At 40.1% G+C, this 21,602-nt stretch overlaps 2 protein-coding genes and 2 long non-coding RNA genes across 4 annotated transcripts in view; 3 read left to right on the top strand and 1 right to left on the bottom strand.

Moving 5' to 3' along the window:
* The window catches only part of LOC145434389 (galectin-8-like), a 28,030-nt gene extending 11,104 nt beyond the window's left edge, over positions 1–16,926 (top strand). The window contains exons 6-10 of the mRNA XM_080311745.1: positions 1,447–1,663; positions 7,335–7,463; positions 7,936–8,024; positions 11,921–12,119; positions 16,657–16,926. Of these exons, the coding sequence (XP_080167871.1) occupies positions 1,447–1,663; positions 7,335–7,463; positions 7,936–8,024; positions 11,921–12,119; positions 16,657–16,797 (775 nt within the window). The 3' untranslated portion in view covers positions 16,798–16,926. The remainder of the gene's footprint in view (positions 1–1,446; positions 1,664–7,334; positions 7,464–7,935; positions 8,025–11,920; positions 12,120–16,656) is intronic.
* The window catches only part of LOC145457805 (uncharacterized), a 569,341-nt gene that overhangs the window by 344,873 nt on the left and 202,866 nt on the right, over positions 1–21,602 (bottom strand). The gene's annotated exons all lie outside the window — the stretch shown is intronic.
* The window catches only part of LOC145457667 (C-type mannose receptor 2-like), a 312,234-nt gene that overhangs the window by 101,191 nt on the left and 189,441 nt on the right, over positions 1–21,602 (top strand). The window lies entirely within an intron of this gene.
* LOC145434390 (uncharacterized) lies at positions 12,993–14,816 on the top strand. Its single transcript, XR_013913373.1, has 2 exons — positions 12,993–13,624; positions 14,625–14,816. It is a non-coding gene; the product is annotated as an uncharacterized LOC145434390 (long non-coding RNA).

The following is a 21,602-nucleotide window of genomic DNA, read 5'->3' as shown; positions in this document are numbered from 1 at the left end:
TGGCGAGTAATGACGCGGTATGTTGCACCACTGGAGAACATACGGATCCATGGTTCAAGTCCGACCGAGATTGACACCAGAATCATTTCCTAAGAATTAGAGGTTTATCTAGGCCAGGGGTGGGCAACTCTTATGCTATTCACGGCCGCATTTCGATTACTCATGTGGTCTACGGCCGCATTCCATAGTATACTTCTTATGAACTAGCTGGACGCCCAATAGCCATGTTAAAATGTCCATGTCCATTTCCTGTGAGCTCTGGACTAATCTATTCATTGATATGGACCTACCATACATACCGTAATAGCAAGTTGCCACGTTATGGTAACAGATAGTTGCGCGAAGCGCTAAAAAATATCAGATTAACGAATCAATTTCGTATTTAATGTTAGTAGTTTCACATATTACGATAGTTAACATTTATCCGTTCTAGTCCTTGTGATCAGATTCACCGGTAGAGTTGGTGGATGGGGTGTTGGACAAGTCATAGATGATAAATTCATGATGCATGTTGGGTGGGCCAACTGTTATTAGTCAATTTGTTGCATGCTGTAATTTCCTGACCTCCCATCAGGATTGTCGGTAGTGGAAAGATATTGGAATGACCCAAAGGTACCAGAAACAGCTTTCGTTCGTGAGGAGCACACGACTCCGAGTTGGTATTTCCATACAGCGCACATCACGTTCCTTTGCTATTCTCACCTGTTCTGTGGGACGCATATGGCAAAGGGCGTTCCTATACTAACATTGAAAAATGAAGTCGCATTAAATCGCGCGTAGCGCGAAGTAAACATCAAAAAGAACTAAAATCCCTCAAAATTTCAGGAGATAAGTCGTCAATTTAATTTTCGTGTCGACGGCCGCGAACACATACTAATTGAATTGCGTGTCCACGGCAGCACAAATTACCTTGTGCGACCTCATGCGGCCGCAGGAGCGCAGGTCGGCCACCCCTGATCTAGGCTCTTCCTCGCCATCTGATCTGCATAAGCGGTATATTACAAAATGTCTGGAGCGAAAGTTGGCCGTCGTGCTATAAGTTGGCATCTCAGAAATTGATAAATCACCTTCATGTACAAGTTAGATAAGTTCATAATAGGGTAGGCATGAAACAATTAGTCCACATAACCAGCAGGTAACAATCATTGCTATATTACTGCGAAAATGTCTCCGTATGCAGCCTATCGTTGTCGGGATGAGCTGTAACTTATGTGCTCTGCGTTAGGACTGCGCCAAATAGACTGACTGACTGACTGCTAAGCTTCAAGTCGAGTCGAGCATTCAAAAATTACCCAATATGACCATGTGGAATTTCCAATTACATTTCAATGTTGAGTTCTAGCGGCTAGAATCTTTGCCTCTAAGATATCTGGAAACACAACATTCCCTGTCTAGGTGTAGCATATGCCCATAGCAATACTAGGGTAATATCGATATTTAATTCAGGTTTGCAATCAATTTGACAACCGGTCCAGAAGCAAGTGATGACATTGCGTTTCACTTCAACCCGAGATTTGACTCGGGAAACGTTATTGTTCGCAACACGAGAGTAGCTGGGAAGTGGCAGAAGGAGGAAAGAGATCTGCCTGGCGAATGCGAATTCTCTTTCAAAATCGGGAAACCATTCAAGCTTGCTATCATCTGTCGTGAGTGCGATTACGAGGTGAATAATCCTCAGTTTCGAACAGTCTTCATTACTTATCGCCAGGCGGTGTTATTTTTGTCATATTTGCATTCCAAAACATTAATGACCACTGGACCGCGTTCGTTGGGTTGCAGTTGCTGTTTTTTTGTGTGAATATTATAGACGTTAATTGAGCTAATTTTAAACGAAAACTTGAAGGCGTCCGTGAAGACAAAAACGTTTAGAACCACTGATCTAGCCTACAAGTGGGCCGTGCTGCAAGTCGGCAGCTACAGAACAAAATTAAAAAAGATTGGCCTGGTCTAGATGACCACCGTAGTCGACAAACACCATGAATACCTCAAACATTAACAACCGAAATAGTGTCTATAAACCGGGATAATAACCTCAGCGGTGGAGAAATTTGTTAACCGATATAATTCAATGAACTATACTTCTCAATTCTCGCATTCCTTTGCCGCTACAAGCCTATATTTTACCGGCAGTACCAGGTCACCAGCAGCAATCGGAATGTGAATAGTTATGTTTCCAAAGCTTGAGATCACTTCTAAAGCGAGTTGGTTCTCCTGTTAATGAGGAAGACATAAAGTATATGCAAACACATTGTCACACGGAGGCCGCCAATGCCATCAATCGACGCATCTTACAAAACTGAATTAGGCACTGAAGTCATTTGATATATCGGGTATGGAGAATTCGCGGGGAATGTCGGTGGCGGCTGAATTGTAGCATGCCGTGGCACCACCGTTGAGAACGACGGAATAATCGGTTATTTGAATTCCTCAATGTACCATAATTCAGCGAACTAAATATTGTTTCGTGAGATGGATCGTACTTTACTTTGATGTAGAGCAGGGGCGGGCAACATACGGCCCGCAGGCCGGATCGGGTTTTTGTGCGGCCCGCCGACAGTTTTCGGTCTTGTGATGATGATGCCCGCGTCGCCGTCTACAGGCATTTAGGCGCCATCATTTTCGAGCATGAACATTAGCAAGACAAAGCGACGTTCTAATACAACTGATGTCCACCGCATTGACCGCATTGTCGTAGCCAGGAGCGAATGGGGCCATGCCATTCCCTAATTTTTAGAGAATATTCGTAATATTTATAAATAGTGGAATATGTTTTCGGGCAGATGGATTCAAACTAAAAAATATTCGCGCAAATTAGTGTCACTACGGTACGTTTCTTGATTATGAGAATACAGTATCATAGATACACTAGAATAGCCCGAGGCCGTGGGGTTGCAGGAGTTTTCAACAAAGTAATTAACAAGAATGAACCCGCCCGAAGTGAATAATCTGCGATAAGCTCATGAATGTATATTATTATGCCATGATCAATGTTCAAAATTATAACACTGGTCTACACAAAATTTCAGGTTTGGGTTTTGACAATTGATTTTGGCTAATTTTGGGGCGCTGAATCCGAAAATGGCCTCAGATTTTCTCCATCACATCACGTTTTTGAGATATGAAATATCCCTAATTTTTTTTTTAATTCAATTTTTGACCCCCCTATGTTGTCAAAACAAGGAATTCTGATGCAATAGACACTGTTTTACATGCAATATTCTAGCTTTAATTAGCAAACAAGCATTCGATGTTAGATTCATACAAATTTGAGTTGTCTTTATTAAGGTTTTATGCCCCGGAATTAAAAATAGGCGTGCAAAAGAGCAACCATAATAAAATTAAATGCTACATTATGTTGACGAACATGTGGATAGGACAGTACAGGGCTGTGGAGTCGGTAAATTTTACCACCGACTCCGGCTCCGACTCCGACTCCACACATTTTCAATATACCGACTCCGACTCCGACTCATGAGTCTTTAAACGTACCGACTCCGACTCCGACTCCGACTCCTGGGTCTTTAAACGTACCGACTCCGACTCCCGACTCCGACTCCGACTCCAGCATTATTACCAATTCACCTCGAAAATTATATGCCACATTGTCGGTTGAATGACTATCATACAACCATTAAACATATGCAAACATATGATTAACTGTGGCGTGCTAAATTGTTTCATTGTGGCACAGCTCGAATTATCCATTACGCAATTAACATGAAATAAAGATTTGCTAAATATCCTTACTTATTCAAGTTTTTATAACATGGACTCTCTAATATCCTGAAATGTATGAATCATTCAAATATGGAAGATATCCAATCCTGTATAATAAAAATGTAGATAAAAAATCCAAGTGTAGCTCTTGTGTATGACTCAGCAACTAATAAAGAAATCGAACTTACTAATTTTGTCATTACACACTATCCTGATTACAAGCACAAACACTCTTGCTACTAGTAATAGACATTGGTCATAAATGGAATTTAGTTAAGTAGTCAAAGACCATAGCCTATGTCTAGTCTACATGTACTTAATCAAGTATTCAAGGATTGGGACTTGCAGTCTTTTTTAATCATTTGTTCGAACCAAACAGCTAAGCTACACTACAAATATTTTTAATTTTGTCAAATGGGAAGCATCGTTTGGTCATATTTACATCATTTTTACAATTTTACAAAACCAGCCGATGCATTTTCTCTGTCAGAGTATCATGGTATAATTCCAAAAATTGCATCAATTTTGACTGCATCGCGAAAACGCATCTTGCGATTTTCTTCCCCTCTGCAACTGAGTTGTAATTTGCAAGTAATGTCTTTTATCTATATCAGGGGTGGGCAACTTTTTCGGCGAAAGGGACACCTGAGATTTACGAACCATTGCGCGGGCAACGGGAATGTTGATAACCTTTTTTTAGTCGTCGATAGGAGCGAACCGAATTATGAAACAATAGTTATATTACTATGCTCTAAAATTGATAACATTATGTCATGCAACTGTGCAGTGCGTAATCAGGCCCTGGTCGCGCGAAGCGCGAAATTTTTTTACAAGATAACGACCGAATTAGGCTATAGCTATATCAATAAATATGTCGCTAACATACATTGGGGGTCGCATCTGTATACCACTGGGCTCATTTGGCAAGGACAGGATTATTCGACGTTTAGACATAGCAAAATCGACGGTATCAGTGAACATGCCCCAATCATTTTGTGCAAATGTTTTGTCGACGATCTCGCTGCGAGTGCACAAGCGAAGCCGTATCTCCTAATTGCGAATATAGTTAGACTCAATTCTGTGAAGAATATGTATTTATAATTTTCAAATGGGGGCTCCAATACTGAATGCAAGAAATCTAGTGACAATGAATCATGCGAAGTACCGAGAAAATTTCAAGTCAAATAAATCTGCTATGAAATATTCTACTTCATGGTCATATACGAAGATCTGGGATAAATGTGGCTGACCCCTGGATACGTCAATGCCTCAGAACTGTTGTTTTCGTCATCATCAAATTTTGCGGTCATGCTAACCAAATTTTGGTTGGCCTTGCAATTGTACCTGATGTCATAAATAATTTCGAGAATTACCTCGCAGGCCACACCTAACCTTCTCGTGTGCCAAATTTGGCCTGCGTGCCACGGGCTGGCCGCACCTGATCTGTATGGTTAATATTAACAGTGATTGGTGGTACATAAAAATTATATTGAAAATTCTTTGAAAGCAAATGTTTTCATGATAGAGAAGTCGGAGTCGGAGTCGGAGTCGAAGTCAAAGTCATTCTCACAAACTCCGACTCCGACTCCAGTCAGTATTTTCCCACCGACTCCGACTCCGACTCCGACTCCAGCTATTATAGTTTTCACGACTCCGACTCCGACTCCGACTCCATCAAGCGAAAATTACCCCGACTCCGACTCCGACTCCACCGACTCCGACTCCGACTCCACAGCCCTGGGACAGTAGCAAGGTATTATCTGAATTACAGCCTAGAGTTCACACAATATGCACATAGACATTCCAATAAAGTGCAGAAATTCTGAAGACAGGGACTTGGACAGGGCGAGTTCAGAAACAGTAAAAAAAGAGCTTTCATAAAATATGAAGTCTTCACTTATAAGCTAAAAAATTCTCTGTTGTGGGACTTTCTTTTACGAACAGCATCTGGAATTGTTCCTTTCCAACTCCATCAATAATCGGCTATCATACGAAAATCCCGGTACAGGTGGCAACTGTGTCCTTGTCCTTGCTCGTACCGGATTTTTACTGGTGTGGGATATAAATGAATCCATAAATCCGACCGACCTTGATAACGTGTCTCCATAATTTTATTATCTTGGCTGCAACCTTCACCCTGTTCTTCACTAACTTTCCCAAGGTTATGTCTAAACTCATCCGCATGGCTCTTCAAATCGTTAACTTTGATGCTCATCCTGCATCCCAAATCTTCATAACAAAGCAGTAGTTCCCTTGAGAGATCTTTATAATTTTCTGCTTTTTTGTTTCCCAAAAAACAGCACTGAAAACATTCCAAGCTCTAGCCTCGAATGGCAACATTGATTATATACAAGATTTTAATCCTTTAACAATTGCCTAATTTGAGGTCCATTGAAAATCCCAGTTCTTTTGTCTCTTCACTGAGACCAGAAAAAGCATAACATATATCCTTTAAAACACCCCCTTCACAATCTAAAACTTTTACATATTGTTTCATGAGACCAAGTTTGAAGTGAAGAGGAGGCAAGAGGATCTTTTTTATATCAGCAAACTGATCACGTATGATATTGTTGTCTCCAGGCGTCAACGTGAGCCTTGGAGGCCACTCATCTTTGTTCCAGTGGTTATCCTTGACCCTGCTGTCCCGGTAGCATAGGAAACATGGGTATTCGGTATAGCCCCAGCAAAAAGTTCACCATTTTCAAATCTAGACAGATGAGCCAGCCATGGTCATGCTACTACAACTTTTCGAGAACGGTTTTGATGTTCTGATAATCCTCTTTCATTGTTCATTGCGATAAAATGTCACGCTTGTACCAGCTTTGTTAGTTGCTCTTTTGCCTGCTTATTTTTTAATCCAAGGCATGAAATTTTAATAAATACAACGCTAATTTGTTTGAATATAATATAGAATGCTTGTTTGCTAACTAAAGCTGGATTATTGCTGATAAAACATAGTTTTTTACATCAGATTTCCTTGTTTTGAAAACAGGGGGGGTCAAAAATTGATTTTTTTCTTCAAATTAGGGATATTTCATATCTCAAAAACGTGATGTGATGGAGAAAATCTGAGGCCATTTTCGGAATCAGTGCCCCAAAATTAGCCAAAATCAGTTGTCAAAACCCGAACCTGAAAAAAAAAGTTGAAATTTGTAGACCAGTGTAATTATACGTGCTGTAAATTTTGGAAGAAACCACTTGCTAATACACGCACCAATATCAGCAATCAAATTCATTCATTTATGCAAAAAAAAATTTGCGCTTCGCGCGACTAGAGGCCAAATATACCCTGATTTTTGACCACATCCATATCACCGTTTTGGGCTCGCCCGTGAATCGGTCGCCCAATCAAGACATAGTTCGCAACTGCAGAAATGTGTGCGTCTCTGAAGTGTCCGTACAAAAGGTAGTGCAGGGTATGATGGACGGATTTGTGGCGCGTTCCCCCGGGTGGAGCTCCCCTAAACTCATAAAAAAAATGCAGGAATCCGGCGCGCCTCATGTTCATGTTCCCCTATCCGGCCCGCCGGATGGAGAAGTTGCCCGCCCCTGATGTAGAGTGTGTCTCCGTCATCTTTTAACTCCGATTTTTCCTATTTTTCTATTCTCCGATGCAGGTTATGTTCGATGGCGTATTATTGCTCACATTCAAGCACCGCCTGAACTACGAATATGTGAAATATCTATTGATTAAGGGGAACATCACTCTGACTGCTGTATGCGTGGATTTCGAGAGGAAGGCCCCGGTATAGTATGCCAAATCCGAATTTTTATATTGAGACCATATATTCTACGTTCAAATGCATCGGTAGAGTTGTTTTGCGTTCTCGGCCGCGTTACCATCCGACTCCAAGGCTAACTACAAAAACAGTAGATTATACGGTGTGGGTTCAGGTTATTTATTGAATATTGCAACATGAGAAACGTGAAAATAAAAACTCGCAGGATCTGATCGCAGAAAAATACGAATCCGGCTCTGGCTAAAAATGAAAAATATCAGGCCAAATTCAATGCCAATCTAGAACGTAAATATGTGAAAACATTTCCTACAACGTGAATAGACTATACGTGCATTGTAGTAATCCATGGATTATCGTGAACAGATAGAACGTTTATACGCTCAATTAAAACATTTTTGATTCGCCGACTTGACTATGGCGATGTTTCAGTACTGTTTTGTTCATTTACAAATCAAAATCATTGTTTTCCAAATTACAGGTCTCAGCTAATTACGGTCTTACTGCCATGAAACCAGTGCGGAGCATATACCTGGAAGGAATACCGACAGCGAATGGAACTAATAATCAGTAAATCTATCTATCTCGATGCAATAGATCAGTGTTTCCCAAACTTTTTACCCAACGCCCTCATGGGGTGCAAACAAGGTATGGAACGCCCCCCTACATAACCCAATATGCCCGGTAAAATTGATTGGTTAATCGCACGGTTATTGTTGTTGTTGTTTGTGGTATTCATGGTGTTTGTCGACTACTATAGTCATTTACACCATGCCAATTTTCTTCAATTGTGTTCCGTAGCTGCCGACTTTTAGCACGGTCCACTTCTAGGCTTCAACAAGACACCGCATAGACGGATGAGATTGCGAGGAGAAGCCTAGATGAACCTCCCACACTTAGGTAGAAATTTTGAAGTCGACCCCAGTCGGACTCGAACCCGCAAACCAGTGGTGTTGCAGCTGTAGGGTATACCACTACGCTATCTCGCCACTCATTGCCCGGTTACTGCATTGATACTTGGTTTTTTAAATTTTATCTAATTGATTAATAGGCCCTATACGTTATGTAAGCTTCGTTAGAATCACATTTCACACGAATTCCAGGACAGATACAATCAGTGAGAATAATCGTACAAGGCAATTTCTCTTCAAAATCATCGCACTTCGTTCTGGAGAGACATGCAATCGAAACTTCGTCGTCCTGGCTGTCCACTGTACATGAGTGCACATGCATTTGAATGTGTGCAAGTACATTGACTCAATAACTGTCTCAGAATATCGATTAGTCTATTCGTTGTTTGTTTGATTGATCGATCGTTTGGTTATTTATAAAACTCAATGTTGCATAATGCTGAACATATGTGAATAAAGTTGGTGACGATGACTGTAATAACCACAGAACCTAATTTCCATTGAAATCAAGACATGCTATTTTAGTTCCAATTGCACCTTCTTTTGAATCATTTTAATTTTTGTTCTGAGTTTGGAAGCCGCCGAAAATTTTGTGAAAATGTTGTATGATTTCGGAAATCTGGATTTCCACGAAGTTGTTAAGCAGCGGAATACTGTAATTACAGTCCTGTCCTTACAGTAAAGCAACCAGTCACCAACCTTTTTGAAATCAAGAGCTGCTTCTTGGGTACTCATTATTGCTACGGGCTAACACAAGGGTGGGCAAACTACGGCCCGCGGGCCGCATGCGGCCCTCAACACTGTTCTGTGCGGCCCGCGAGAGTCTAAAGAAACTTATTAAAAATATTGATGAAATGCGTACTAAAAATCGAATTAATGCAGGGACTTGATTAAACTTTTTTTAGTATATTTAACCATAATAATTCTAAGACAGTTGTTGTCAAACGGAGGGGCGCGCCCTCCTTGCGGGTCGTGAAAGCATCTGAAGGGGACGCGAAGCTGAGCTCAACTGATTTTTTTTTCGCGCTTCGCGTGATTTACATACAACTGTAGAAATCGTTATACGATATTGACATAATTCGGATCACCAGTGTGATTTCAGATTGACCACTCCAGTTCTAATTATTTCGGTGGTGTGCTTATAAAAACGATTCGCGCGTGTCTTAGGTAGATTCGTTCTCTGTATGCGTATAATTATAGGGGATTAATATTTTATCTACACATATAGTAGAAGGGTGTTTGAAGCTAACATGGTTATGATGCTGTCAGCATTGTGTGTCCTGGAACTGTACCAAAAGTGGAATTGGTAAATCTATGAACAGATCGCTGCTCACATATTTAAATTTTAATCCTGTTATAAGAATCGGGACAATACCGACTTTCATCTCTATAGTTTTGACAAATTGGTTATTGAGGTTGACCAGCCTTTGAAATCTCGCCACTGTTTCTCACGCTTGTACGATATAATCAAAGTAATGTTTGGTTTGTTTTATATAAGCATATATATTATCTCCATGTCATCACTATATAATCATATACCAATATTGCGTTTCGTTGTATAGTCCCAATTTTGTAGAGTGCGGCCCGCGAATGAATTCAGATGTTGAATGCGGCCCGCGAGCTCAAAAGTTTGCCCACCCATGGGCTAACAGTTACTCCCACGGTTTATCCGTGCTCGGTTGGATTTCTTGACTTGGCCAGGGGTGGCCAAGCTTTCCGGCCAAAGTACCACATGCAAATGACGAGCCAGTGCGCGGGCCACCAGTCACCCGCGCACTGGCTCGAAAGTTCGTGAATGAACTAGGTCAATAATATTGTTACTTGAGCATATTGCTGGTCTACTGTATACCACCCGCTGGGCTCAATTTCTAAAGACAGGACTGTTCGGCACCTGGACATATCGATAGCCTATCTACGGTTTCGGCTAACATGTCAACATGTCAATCATCTTGTGCCTGGGTTTCATCGTCGACGATGTTTCTGCGAGCGCAAACGCGCGGACAATTTCTCTCGTAATTGCGATAATAGTTAATAGGGTGAATTGGCAGCTTTTTCCATTTTCAGGAGGAGTACCAATATCAAAAGCAACAAATAAAGTGATAATCAAATCGCGGGAAGCGTGAAATACAATTTTTATACTATATTTTACTTACTTGTAATGTTCGAATACTGGCCCCTGGATTAATCGACATTTCAAGTGTCGTGTACAGACCAATTCAAATTTTTGGTTGGCCTTGCAACTTGCACGTTCACAATCTGAGCCATTCAATTCCGATAATATACCTAATTTCGGAAATTACCTAACGACCACGGGCCCCTCAAAACCTTTTCGTGGGTCACGAGCTGGCCGCCCTTGACTTAGATATGCAGAGCACTGGGCACTTGGGCAGGGCTTCCACCCCTTGCCACGAAATGAAAACTCACCCGGACTCACACCAGCTGCTCAGGGCTCAGTTGCGTAGCTTCACTGCCAACAAAAGCGCCGATCTCCCCGTCGAGGAAGTCGACCAACGCCCTGGTTGAAACCTCTGTTCGTATGCTGCTAGGGGTCGAGTGACGCATGTTCAATTGCTGCTCATACTCTTCTCCGCTTCGACCTTAAAATCTCTTGTTTTAACATTTACTACTGCGGCTAGGCGGGTTACTCATTTGGTTCTCGCGGGCTACCAGTTAACTGCGGGCACCGCGTTGGTGAGCCCTGGAGTAAAGTGTAGCCAGAAAGTATAGCTTATACCTGCTATAAGCGTTGTGGTGACGGGATGCGTCTGTTGGGAATAATAAGCAACGAATTTATGCACATTCTAGATGTAATTTATTTTTGTCTGTTGAATGTAAAGAGTTTTTGCCAGCACTGTCTAGTCTTGATAGACGGGAGTTGACGAGTACAAAATTGCAGAATTGCTATTACTGGCCAGGCCACACAGTCGCCAGCTTCCCAGGTGAGTTGGTTTGGGCGAAGGTGCTGACAATTTTCCTAAGTAATGAGCACGCCATACATTAAAAGATGGGGTAGCGGAAAGTCGAAATATAGGTTCGACACCATAAAAAGTTTGGGAACCCCTGCTGTAAGAGCAATAATTGGATATATAATATGCAGACGTTTTTATAATGTGAGTTCATCGCAGGGTGCAAATTAAATCAGTGAAGTTTTCTAACACGTAATCGAACCATCGCATCCTCACACCTTGATGTAAATGAGACCATAATATCCATATTGTTGAATTCCTATGCTTAGCGATGAAGTCTTATTTGCATTCATGAGTTTACTAGGAGGAGGTTCTGCACGTAAACAAAGGCGACACCTCCCCGTGCATTTCCACATACTCACCTATACCAATTCGTCCGTACGTGCCAAATGCTCTCACTCATCTAAATGAATAACACGCAACTGGTGTGACTGTGAAAGCTTAATGATGTGCCGAAGTGTCTAGAACCAGATTTACAAATCTTTTCTTTGATTTGATTTTATTGGTCAATCAAAAATATAAAAACCCTCTTTCCATATTGGTTTCGTTATTTATAACTCGGCATGATCCATATTTCGTTATATTTCAGGTTCTCATTCAGTTTGCAGGCGGGAAAAAATGGAAATGGCACTAAGGCGTTGTTCTTCAACGCAAGAATTCACGACAAAGTACTAGTGATGAATTCGCAACTGGACGGAGCGTGGCAAAAGGAAGAGCATCATGAGATCCCATTCAAAATAGGGGAACGTTTCAAAGTTATTATATCTTGCTACAAAAAAGAATTCAGAGTAAGTACGCAAAATTGCAGCAATACCGCTTTTAATTTATGAATTGCGCATTTTCAATTCAACGCGGGGTCAACAATAATATACATTCTGGTATATAAGGTAGTTGGTCTGGGGAAGGGGTGACCATTGACGAACCTTTTCGGCCAAAGGGCCACATGAGATTTACGAACCCATTACACTCTTAGAAATATTCGTAGATTTACCCAAATTATACCGGTAAATTTGTCCCGTCAGTTATATTAACGGTAAATGCTCGTTAAATTAATATACGGGCACGTCGAAAGTAAATTTACTTGTTTTTAGAGGGTAAAAAAATTACAGATTAAATTCGTAGAAGCAATTTACGGGATAACCAGTATTTCATATTTACTTTTGGATTTGTAAAAGCAATTTACTGGATAATCAGTATTCTGAATTTACTTTTGCATTCGTAAAAGCGATTTACTGGATAATCATTAGTTACAACATTGCTATTGCACTTACAATTCGATCATTTTACACGCTTACGGTCTTATGGACAAATATATGTGATTTTCGTCATTACATCATGTTTCAATCATCAAGCAAATTACGACATCGATGGCCGTGCTGAATGCTAATCGGTGAATGGTATCCGAACATTTGGGCATTGCAGATACCATCGTTTATATCGTTTTATAAATAGTATCCTTTGAGACATCAAGGTCTAGCAGACATCAAGGTCTAGCAATAGTAGCATGCCAAGCGAATTTGGTATGTTATGTAGTTTTGCTGCAGGTATGATCTTTTGTGTAATTATCTGTTGGACCAGTTCTGCCACCATTGTAGACTCCTTGACGCATGTATGATGCAAACCAAAGAATGTACATTCTTTGATGCAAACTAGATATCGAAACACTGGAGCTGGTGTATAGCCGCCATGCTCCTTTGTCATTGCGACGAGAGGAGTATACGTCCATTACCTTTTTCCTGCGAATGGCCATATGAATTGTTTGATCATGAATTCGTAGCTGCTCGAGCGAACAGTACATTGTGACGTCATACATATTCGAGACATAGCGGCGTCAGACTTCAGACATATCTGAGCCTGAGCACGTGCGGCTGAATGTTCCAGATAGATATTGTATCGACGCGATGTTTTCGTATTGGATAATAACAAGATGTGTTGCTGTAAGATATTGAGGGTTTCGAAGCCACAGCTTAACTTTAGCTTGAGAATATTGCAGGTGTTGATAGCAGATATTGTAGGTATAGCAGTATCCTAGCTGTTTCTGAAGACCTGTGTATTTTCGTTACAGTTTAATGGTGAACAGAATCTATGGCTTATAAGAATATCTTACATTTTCTGACATTTAACTACACGAAAATGGAAGCGTTATGGCATTATGAATCATGACGTCGAATGCTTATGTGATAGAAAGGGATCATGTCGCTTCTAGCACGGTGCCGCGCGAAATGCATTAGACGTGCGATGCAAAGGAATATTGCCAGAAAAGTTTGCAATCACGCTGGAAAAGATGATTCAGGTACGAAGTCCTAGGCCAGGGGTATCAAACTCAACTTGCGTCGCTGGCCGAATTCAAACTTTCAAACCGCTCGCGGGCCGGATCAGTCAAATCATTTCAAAATGTTACGGTACATCAAAACGCCCGCCCTTACTTTTCGCTTGCATAGTTTATTATCAATCCTGTATACATTTTGGTATATTACATAACATTCACGATCATATATCAAATGGATATATTCTAGCAGCACCTTTACTCGCAAACAACGGAATTTTGGCAAAAATTCAAAGATTGATCGTTTGAATTCAACCGCTAACTGACTCTAACGACGGAATAAGCTGATATATTTGTATGCTCCCTTTGTTTTATTCGTAATCTGCCGTTAACTCATCGCATGCGCTTTGAGGAACACAAGTGATTTAATTGTAAACGCAGACGTTAGAATTTGGCTCATTAATAATCGTCATTCGGGTTTCTCTGTCTATCTGGGGCCTTTGAGTAGAAGTGATACAGCAGTGCGACCAAATATATTTGAATTGTAGTTTTTGTTACTATTATATTCTCCATGCGACCTGCATGTAACAGTTTCTTTTTCACTTCACGAATAACTACTTTTTGGCTCATTTCTTCATAAAAATATGAACTCAGTGTGCACTTTTCGTAGTTCTGGGAATTGGATGTCAGTATCACCAACTTGTTCGTGATGATGACCGGAGTAAAACCATAACACCACTGTCGGATAATTATATTACGGCCTATGATCTTGACATTTGTGGCCTTGCGGGAAGTATTTCTTACAATAATATCTCAACATCTGTTAGAAAATGTGCTGGGTAATACAGGTTTTTTTCAAACCACTCAGAATTGCTTCGCAGGCGGCCCGCGGGCCTTATGTTCGACACCGCTATCCTAGGCCATTCGATAAATTGACAAGAATATGAAAAGTCGCAGTATGTCATACTATAGCGTCTCAAAATTTCCAAATTGTAACTGTGTTGATGACTGCATAATCTTTGTTCAGATTATAGAAGAACCTACAAAAGAGCATGGCCCAAAGTACAATCCTTCAACTGCTGCTGAAGTTTTGATGAAGCCCTCTTCATTCAGGCAGTTGCTGACTGATGATCTTCACAAGAAAGACTGGATTTTCGTCATTATCCACACTTACTTTTTTTTACGTGTTCCCGCAACAAATAAACCTGATTCAAATGTACTGGTCTCAGGAACGTAAAACTGCTGCAAGGGACCAGACGAGTATATTGATGTTACAGCAGATTTCTGTTACCTTTGGTTACGGAAGTTTTCCGTAAAACTTCCTACGGTCAGCATATGTAAAATCATGTTACGGGGAGAGTTATTTCGAATTTACTGGTCTCATCAGCGTAAAACTGCTGCACTGGACCAGACCAGTAACTTGGTATTACAGCCGTTTTCCGTTACGTCAGGTAACGGGAATTTTCCGTAAAAATTTTAACACTCAGTCTTTGTAAAAATAAATTACGGTCAATATTATTTACGGGAAAATATTTTTGAAATTTACCGGTCTCAGAGTCGTAAAACTGCTGCCAGGACCAGACCAGTAATTTGGCATAGAATATTTTTAACAGTGTATGCGGTTTACTTGAATTTTGATAACTTTATTTAGTCTTCCGATAGGAGAGAACCGGATTAGGTTACGGTGAAATCCATATACTTATAATATTACGCATCAAAATCAATAAAAATTATTACGCCTACATGAAGACTTGGTGTATAGCGACGGCATCGTGGCGCCCAGCGAGAAAATATTTCAAAATTAATGGAGGAATTCGGTCAATAATAATGTTACCTGCATATATTGCGGGTCACCTCTGCATGTTGCATGGCTCATTTGTCAAGGACAGGATTATTCGGCGTTTCGACTCGTAAATATCGAATATTTCGGCTAATATGCGAAATGATGTACTTTATGATCATATACGACGATCTACGAAAAATATGGCCATCCCCTGTCTACGCGAATGCGTCAGAGCTGATATTTTAGTCATCAAAATCCCAAATTTCGGCCAGGCTAATAAAGTTCTGGTTTTGTGGTCTTGGTAATTTATTTTTTATAATGTAACTAATTTCAGGAATTACCCCGCTGGCCACTCAAAACCTTTTCACCGGCCACGGGTTGGCCGCCCCTAGTCTAGGGTTACCAATAATCATACTTCCTCTTAAAAGAGGATTTGTCCTATTTTGATACTTTTTTGAACGTGTCCTCAGAGGATACCGAGATGGCCAATTTTTTTTTTGAACTTGTCCTCTTTTTTTAAACATTTTGGGTAAATCTATGTGAAAATTGGACTGAGAAATAGGAAATCAGTACTCAAGTAACGGTCCGGTGGGTCTTTCAGGAGTTCAGCCAAAAAGACGACCTTTTTTAGTCAATCAACGGAAAATCCCATAGGAAGTCGAGTCGGAAAGATGACCTTTCTTTTAGTCAATCAACTGCAAACTCGGAATAAATATACTAATTTTTACGAATTTTACTTCGGTATTGTAAGTCTGAAAGTTTTTAAAAGGTGTCCTCTTTTCAGATTCCCAAAGCATCGTAACCCTATGTTAGTCGCACTTATTCTTTTTGGAATACACAAAGCGGTTCATCTATACTTTCATTAATTACTCAAGTTGGTAGAATTATCTACTTTTACAACGTCTGTAGTACAACTGAACATTTCGAATTTATATAGTATGAATTGAATAGTATATTCATATTGAAATGAACCCGAATATTTTCGGCTGACACTCGTCAGGGGTACTCGTCAGCAACTGGTATAGAATGGAAAAGAACATCGTATATCAACAATCGTATCACATATAGTACGAAGTTGTTCATTAATTTATCCTATTTCAGAGAATTTATCAATGCATCCCCCGTATCAGTGAAAGATGACATGACCAATTGACCACTGGAGCAAGTCCGGAAAAAGTAAAAGTAGCCAGCTTCATAAATGAATATTAACCCCATACGCATTGAGGATGACAGAGCATCACTATCTTCAAATAATTTCGCAATTTCTATTTTGAAGGTATCTGTCAATGGTAATGAACGCACCGAATTCGAATTCAAGCATCGCATGGACTGCCAGGTGATTCGGGATCTTTGGGTTTTGGGGGATGTCGCGGTATTAGAGGCCTATACGGATCTCGCCGAAATAAATACCGAGTGAATTAGCCGCAGAAACACTTCCAATCAACGAAGACATCGCTAATGATAAAAGATTGTAATTATTGTTTGTGATTGAAAATTTGTAGATGTTCAAGTAGCCTCAGAAAAATGTATCGAATTTTATATAATACAAAATTCCCTGTATCCTGATTGGTCTCGTATTCTGTTGGATGAGGTATTACACGGGATAAGGACCGATTCGCTTAATATAGACTTTCGCGTAACAGAACTAAAATCCTCGAGATGAGGTATTCGCATATTCAGCTGCGAAAAACGCTCCACATTCAAGAACTAGACATCGTCTGCGCGGTGCGCGCAAGTCCGTAACGTGCGAACTCGTTTTTCCAAAAATTGAGATCGCGATATTATTATTAAACAGTGGAATGAGTGTCGCCGATCACAGTTGACTATAAAAAAAATGGTCATCTTTCTGCTCATCTCCCTAAATACCCGCCGGAGCGTCACTTCGGTGCTAATTTACGGCATCTCAGTCGGATTTTGCTATAAATATTTTCAAAATCCTCAAAAAAGAGGACAAAATCTCAAAAAAGAGGACAAAAGGGCGTCCTCCGAGGTCACTTGCTAAAAAGTCAAAAAGAGGACAAATCCTCTTAAAAGAGGACGTATGGTAACCCTAGGTAAGAGTGGGTTTGGAGGTTTTCAAGGGCAATGATTCCTATTACGGCCTTTTTTCAAATTGGCTATGGTTTTGAAGATAACCCATGAGGCTATTTTAACCGTCATTTCATATTCTCGCCGTATGGGCGAGATAAAAAATCTTTGTCGTATTATAATGTTCAGAAAGTCAATCTCCGTGTTATTTTACGAGTGTTGTAATCTAATCACAAGGCTCCGAGTAACAAGTATTTTTCACTTTCATAGTTTTACACGAGTCAACTAGAGGCATTTTCAATTGACCACTGAGTCAAGTCCAAGTCAGCGAGCAGCGGTTCGAGTCCGAGTCATGGTATTGCGGCTCGTGTCCGAGTCCAAGTCATTGCGCTGACTGCTCAGTTTCCAGCTAAAGTCTCGTTAAACCCATTTTTTGTAACTCCGTTTGGCGATATCCAATGGTTTGCATTTATATTATACTAATTTTCCTCACTTCTACCAGTTTCTGGTCGCATTACAAGTACCAGTATACTAATAGACGAAATCCCAATAGTGTGGTTGCTTTTCTATTCTTAGATATTAAAATGAAATGTCGGTCTGAATCTCGAGTTATATGACTTGGTCCGAGTCATGCGCAATGACCCGAGTCCAAGTCGAGTCATTTCCGTATTTCGCGAACATAGCTCGAGTCAAGTCGAGTCAACAGAAAATCACGACTCGAGTCGAGTCGAGTCGTGAGGTTTACGTTCGCGTTCTGTGTGTGAACCTACGAAATTTAGAGGTTCTCGTTCACAAACGAACCTTGGTAGGTTCTGCACTGTGAACCTTTTTCATATATTACACTTCATTATAACATCTTAGGTTGAAATTTATTGCATTTCAACTGCGGGCCACTCTATCCAATGGCTCTGGCATCATAAAAAAATCAACACTACACGACCTTGACAATCTCAAAAATTCGATTTGCTTTGTTACAAAAGTTTGCTTGAAATATCCAACTTTCGGTTTGTGAATATTTAGCGACTCTCTGCTTTAAGCTTGACCCGCAATCACACAACATTATAAGAGCGAAATACACTACATGCAATCAGCGAACTCTTATTCAACCAATCAATGAAATTGATATCGTTGTCTGATGCAAAAATAATCTAACTTGACTTCATTTGTTTATTGTATCATAAACACCAAATCCGTGTGATTGGGATGTTGGCTAGGCCTACTGATGAATAACTTGTTGATGGGGTAATATCGGTATAGAAAGTAGACCTATAGAAACCACTCTGCTCAATATCAACATAACAATATACTCAGACGCCGAATAGATTGTCCGGTCTGGCCTAGACCAGGGGTGTCAAACATACGACCCGCGAAGCTATTTTGAAAAATGGCTGTATTATTCAGAACATTTCTTACAAATGTTGAGATTTATCATCAAATAATCCCTAAAGATAGCAAATGTCGAGTATATTAAATTGTTTTTAGGTCCCATAACCATCCGGCAGTGGTGTTGTGGTTTCACTTTAAGTCACCATCAGCAAGGAAGAGCCTTCATTTACGTTCAATTCCGAGAAGGCAAATATTCACACTAATTCCCAAGTTTTACGGGAAAATGGACCAAAAAGTAGTTATTCACAGAAGTAAAACCGCCATAGTGACAAACCGGTATATGCAGGTTACATGGAGAATATATTTGTTACACAAAAATATAATTCAAATATCTGTGGACGCACTCCCAATTTCGCTCATGTCTTAACAGAACCTCTGCATACGGAGAATCCCGAATCGCGATGTAATAGTAATGAACCAGCTTCAATATATCCCTCGTATTCCTCATGAAACGCATACAGATGCGGTATATCGTCCTTAAAAGCTACTTTTTTAGCAGTTTATATTGCCATATTTAACCAGCCATAATCTTAATTTTGCTAATTCCATTGTTCGCTAATAAAAGCTGTTTTATGAGTAGAACCCTATGATCCATTATTATGTAATATCTTATTGTGTAGGCCTAATAATTGAGTATTCGAGAAAAAAGGGGTCCGGAATTTCAATCATTTGAATGATCCGGCCCACGAGCAATAAGATGGTTTGAATCCGGCCCGCGAGGCAATTTGAGTTTGACACCCCTGGCCTAGACCGTTAAGTCGTAAGCTAATATTCCCTTACAGGTACTCGTCGAAATTGTTAGCAAAGCGACGGAAGATAGTGATTTTATGGGATTATTAGATCATTTGATTGCCCCAGTTGATACATTTGGCGACGTTTAAAATGTCAATATGTACTTCAGGATTGTGGCATTATGTGGCCCGATTCGTCGCTAGGTATCGTGTACAACTAGACTATCACTTCACCGAAATGTAGGGCTGGAATTAGCAAATATGACGTCACGTGACGTCATGAGGTTCACGTTCGCGTTCACACAGAACCTTTCAAAAAGGTTCGCGTTCACACGAACCTGAACCTTTCAGAGGTTCACACCATCCCTACCAACTCGTAAAATATCTTCGCCCATACTTCGAGCTTGTCGATAAAGCTCTTGCGAATTAAGTAGTTTTTACGGTAGTATAGTATTTAAAAGATTGTAATTATTATTATAATTGTAATCTCACTTTCAAAAGACTGTGTAGCTATATTTCTAATTCTAATGTAAGTTTGAAAACATGTTTAGAGCTGTGATTATAATTATAATCTAATGTGGAAGAGCTGAAAATCTTTTGTTGTACATGACTGCCCTTGAGCCTTCTAAATGGAATACAGGGTGCTGCGGTACCCCGGTTGCGAACCACAGGTGCAAAAGCGTCGAGTATTTTATTAGATGTAGGCTCAGTCGTGAAATTATATAACATCATAGCTTCCTTTATTATCAACATATTCTGATAACTACGGGAACCACCATATGATATACGCTAGTGTAAACCCCAGCCTGTGACGAAGCTAAAGATAACGGAGATAGAATTGTTTCAACAAATAAATGAATGCCTATATAAACGCAGCTACCGAGATCAGCTCCACCCTTAGTTGTTCAGAGGTAGGAAATACGGGCTGTTGGAGACTATGTTCAATTTTTTATTCCCTGGAAGTGAGGTAAAGCCCATTTTATGGAATATAATTGTTGAAATAGCCCTTTTATGGTTAAAGTTGAAATATCACACCCCACCCTATATCGCGATATTTCTGTTGTCATAAACTAAGTGTCGACTTCTATCAAAATCCAAAAACCTAGGTTATGACAAAAGAGGTTCGTTTACATTTTAAAAGTAGTATATTATGCTTAAGCCATCTGTTCTCCTGAGTTATTCGAATGTTCATGGTTGTGACGTCATATTTGGTGAAACGACCGTTGAAATACAAATTTCTTTTAAATTCCATACTAGTTGTTAACGACTACCCCTAATGAGTGTCAGCCGAAAATATTGGAATTTGATAAAATATGAATTTATTATTAAAAAGTATGCCGAAGTTCTGTACCTCCAACAGTCTCTGGAAGTGTATAAATAGGTATTTAATTGACAACGAGGAGAAATGGAAAATTTGACCAAGAAATATGACTGATCGCTGTTGCAATAGGAGAGCGAGCTGTGATAGAGGGTTACCCTACGTCAGGGGTGTCAAACATACGGCCAGCGGGAAGCATACGGCCAGCCAGACGATTCTATCCGGCACGCGAAGCAATTCTGAGCATAGATTGAAAAATGTGTGTATTATCCAGCACATCTCTAACAAATGTCGGTATTTTTAGTAAATACTTCCATTAAATAATCCACCAAGACATCAGTTGTAGAGTATGTTCATATACCACAATATAACTAATGGACAGCTGTGTTGTGGTTTCACTCTATAGTCACCATTAGGAACAAGTAGCTAACATTTACACCCATTTCCGAGAAGGCAACCGATTTCAGTGTATTATGGGAAAAAAATTGATTTCATAAAAGTGAAATGGATAATGCGAAGCCGTTATATACAGGTCACAGGCGAATGTTATGGATGCACAGAAATATATTCAAATATCTGCGGTCGCACTGCTACATCCCTTCTGACTCAAAAGATCCACGGCCTCGAGAGAAACCCATATCGCGATTTATAATAATGATGTTTACAGTTAGATTTGTTGCATTCCTCAAAATGCATACACAGAATTGACGCCAGTATTCGAGTCAGGGAGCATAGAAATATGCCAAATTATATCATCAT

This window comes from Botryllus schlosseri, chromosome 2, assembly GCF_051294905.1.
Source record: "Botryllus schlosseri isolate E-star chromosome 2, Bs_hap1, whole genome shotgun sequence".
Lineage (NCBI taxonomy): Eukaryota > Metazoa > Chordata > Ascidiacea > Stolidobranchia > Styelidae > Botryllus > Botryllus schlosseri.
This window is presented reverse-complemented; position numbering and strand designations above follow the sequence as displayed.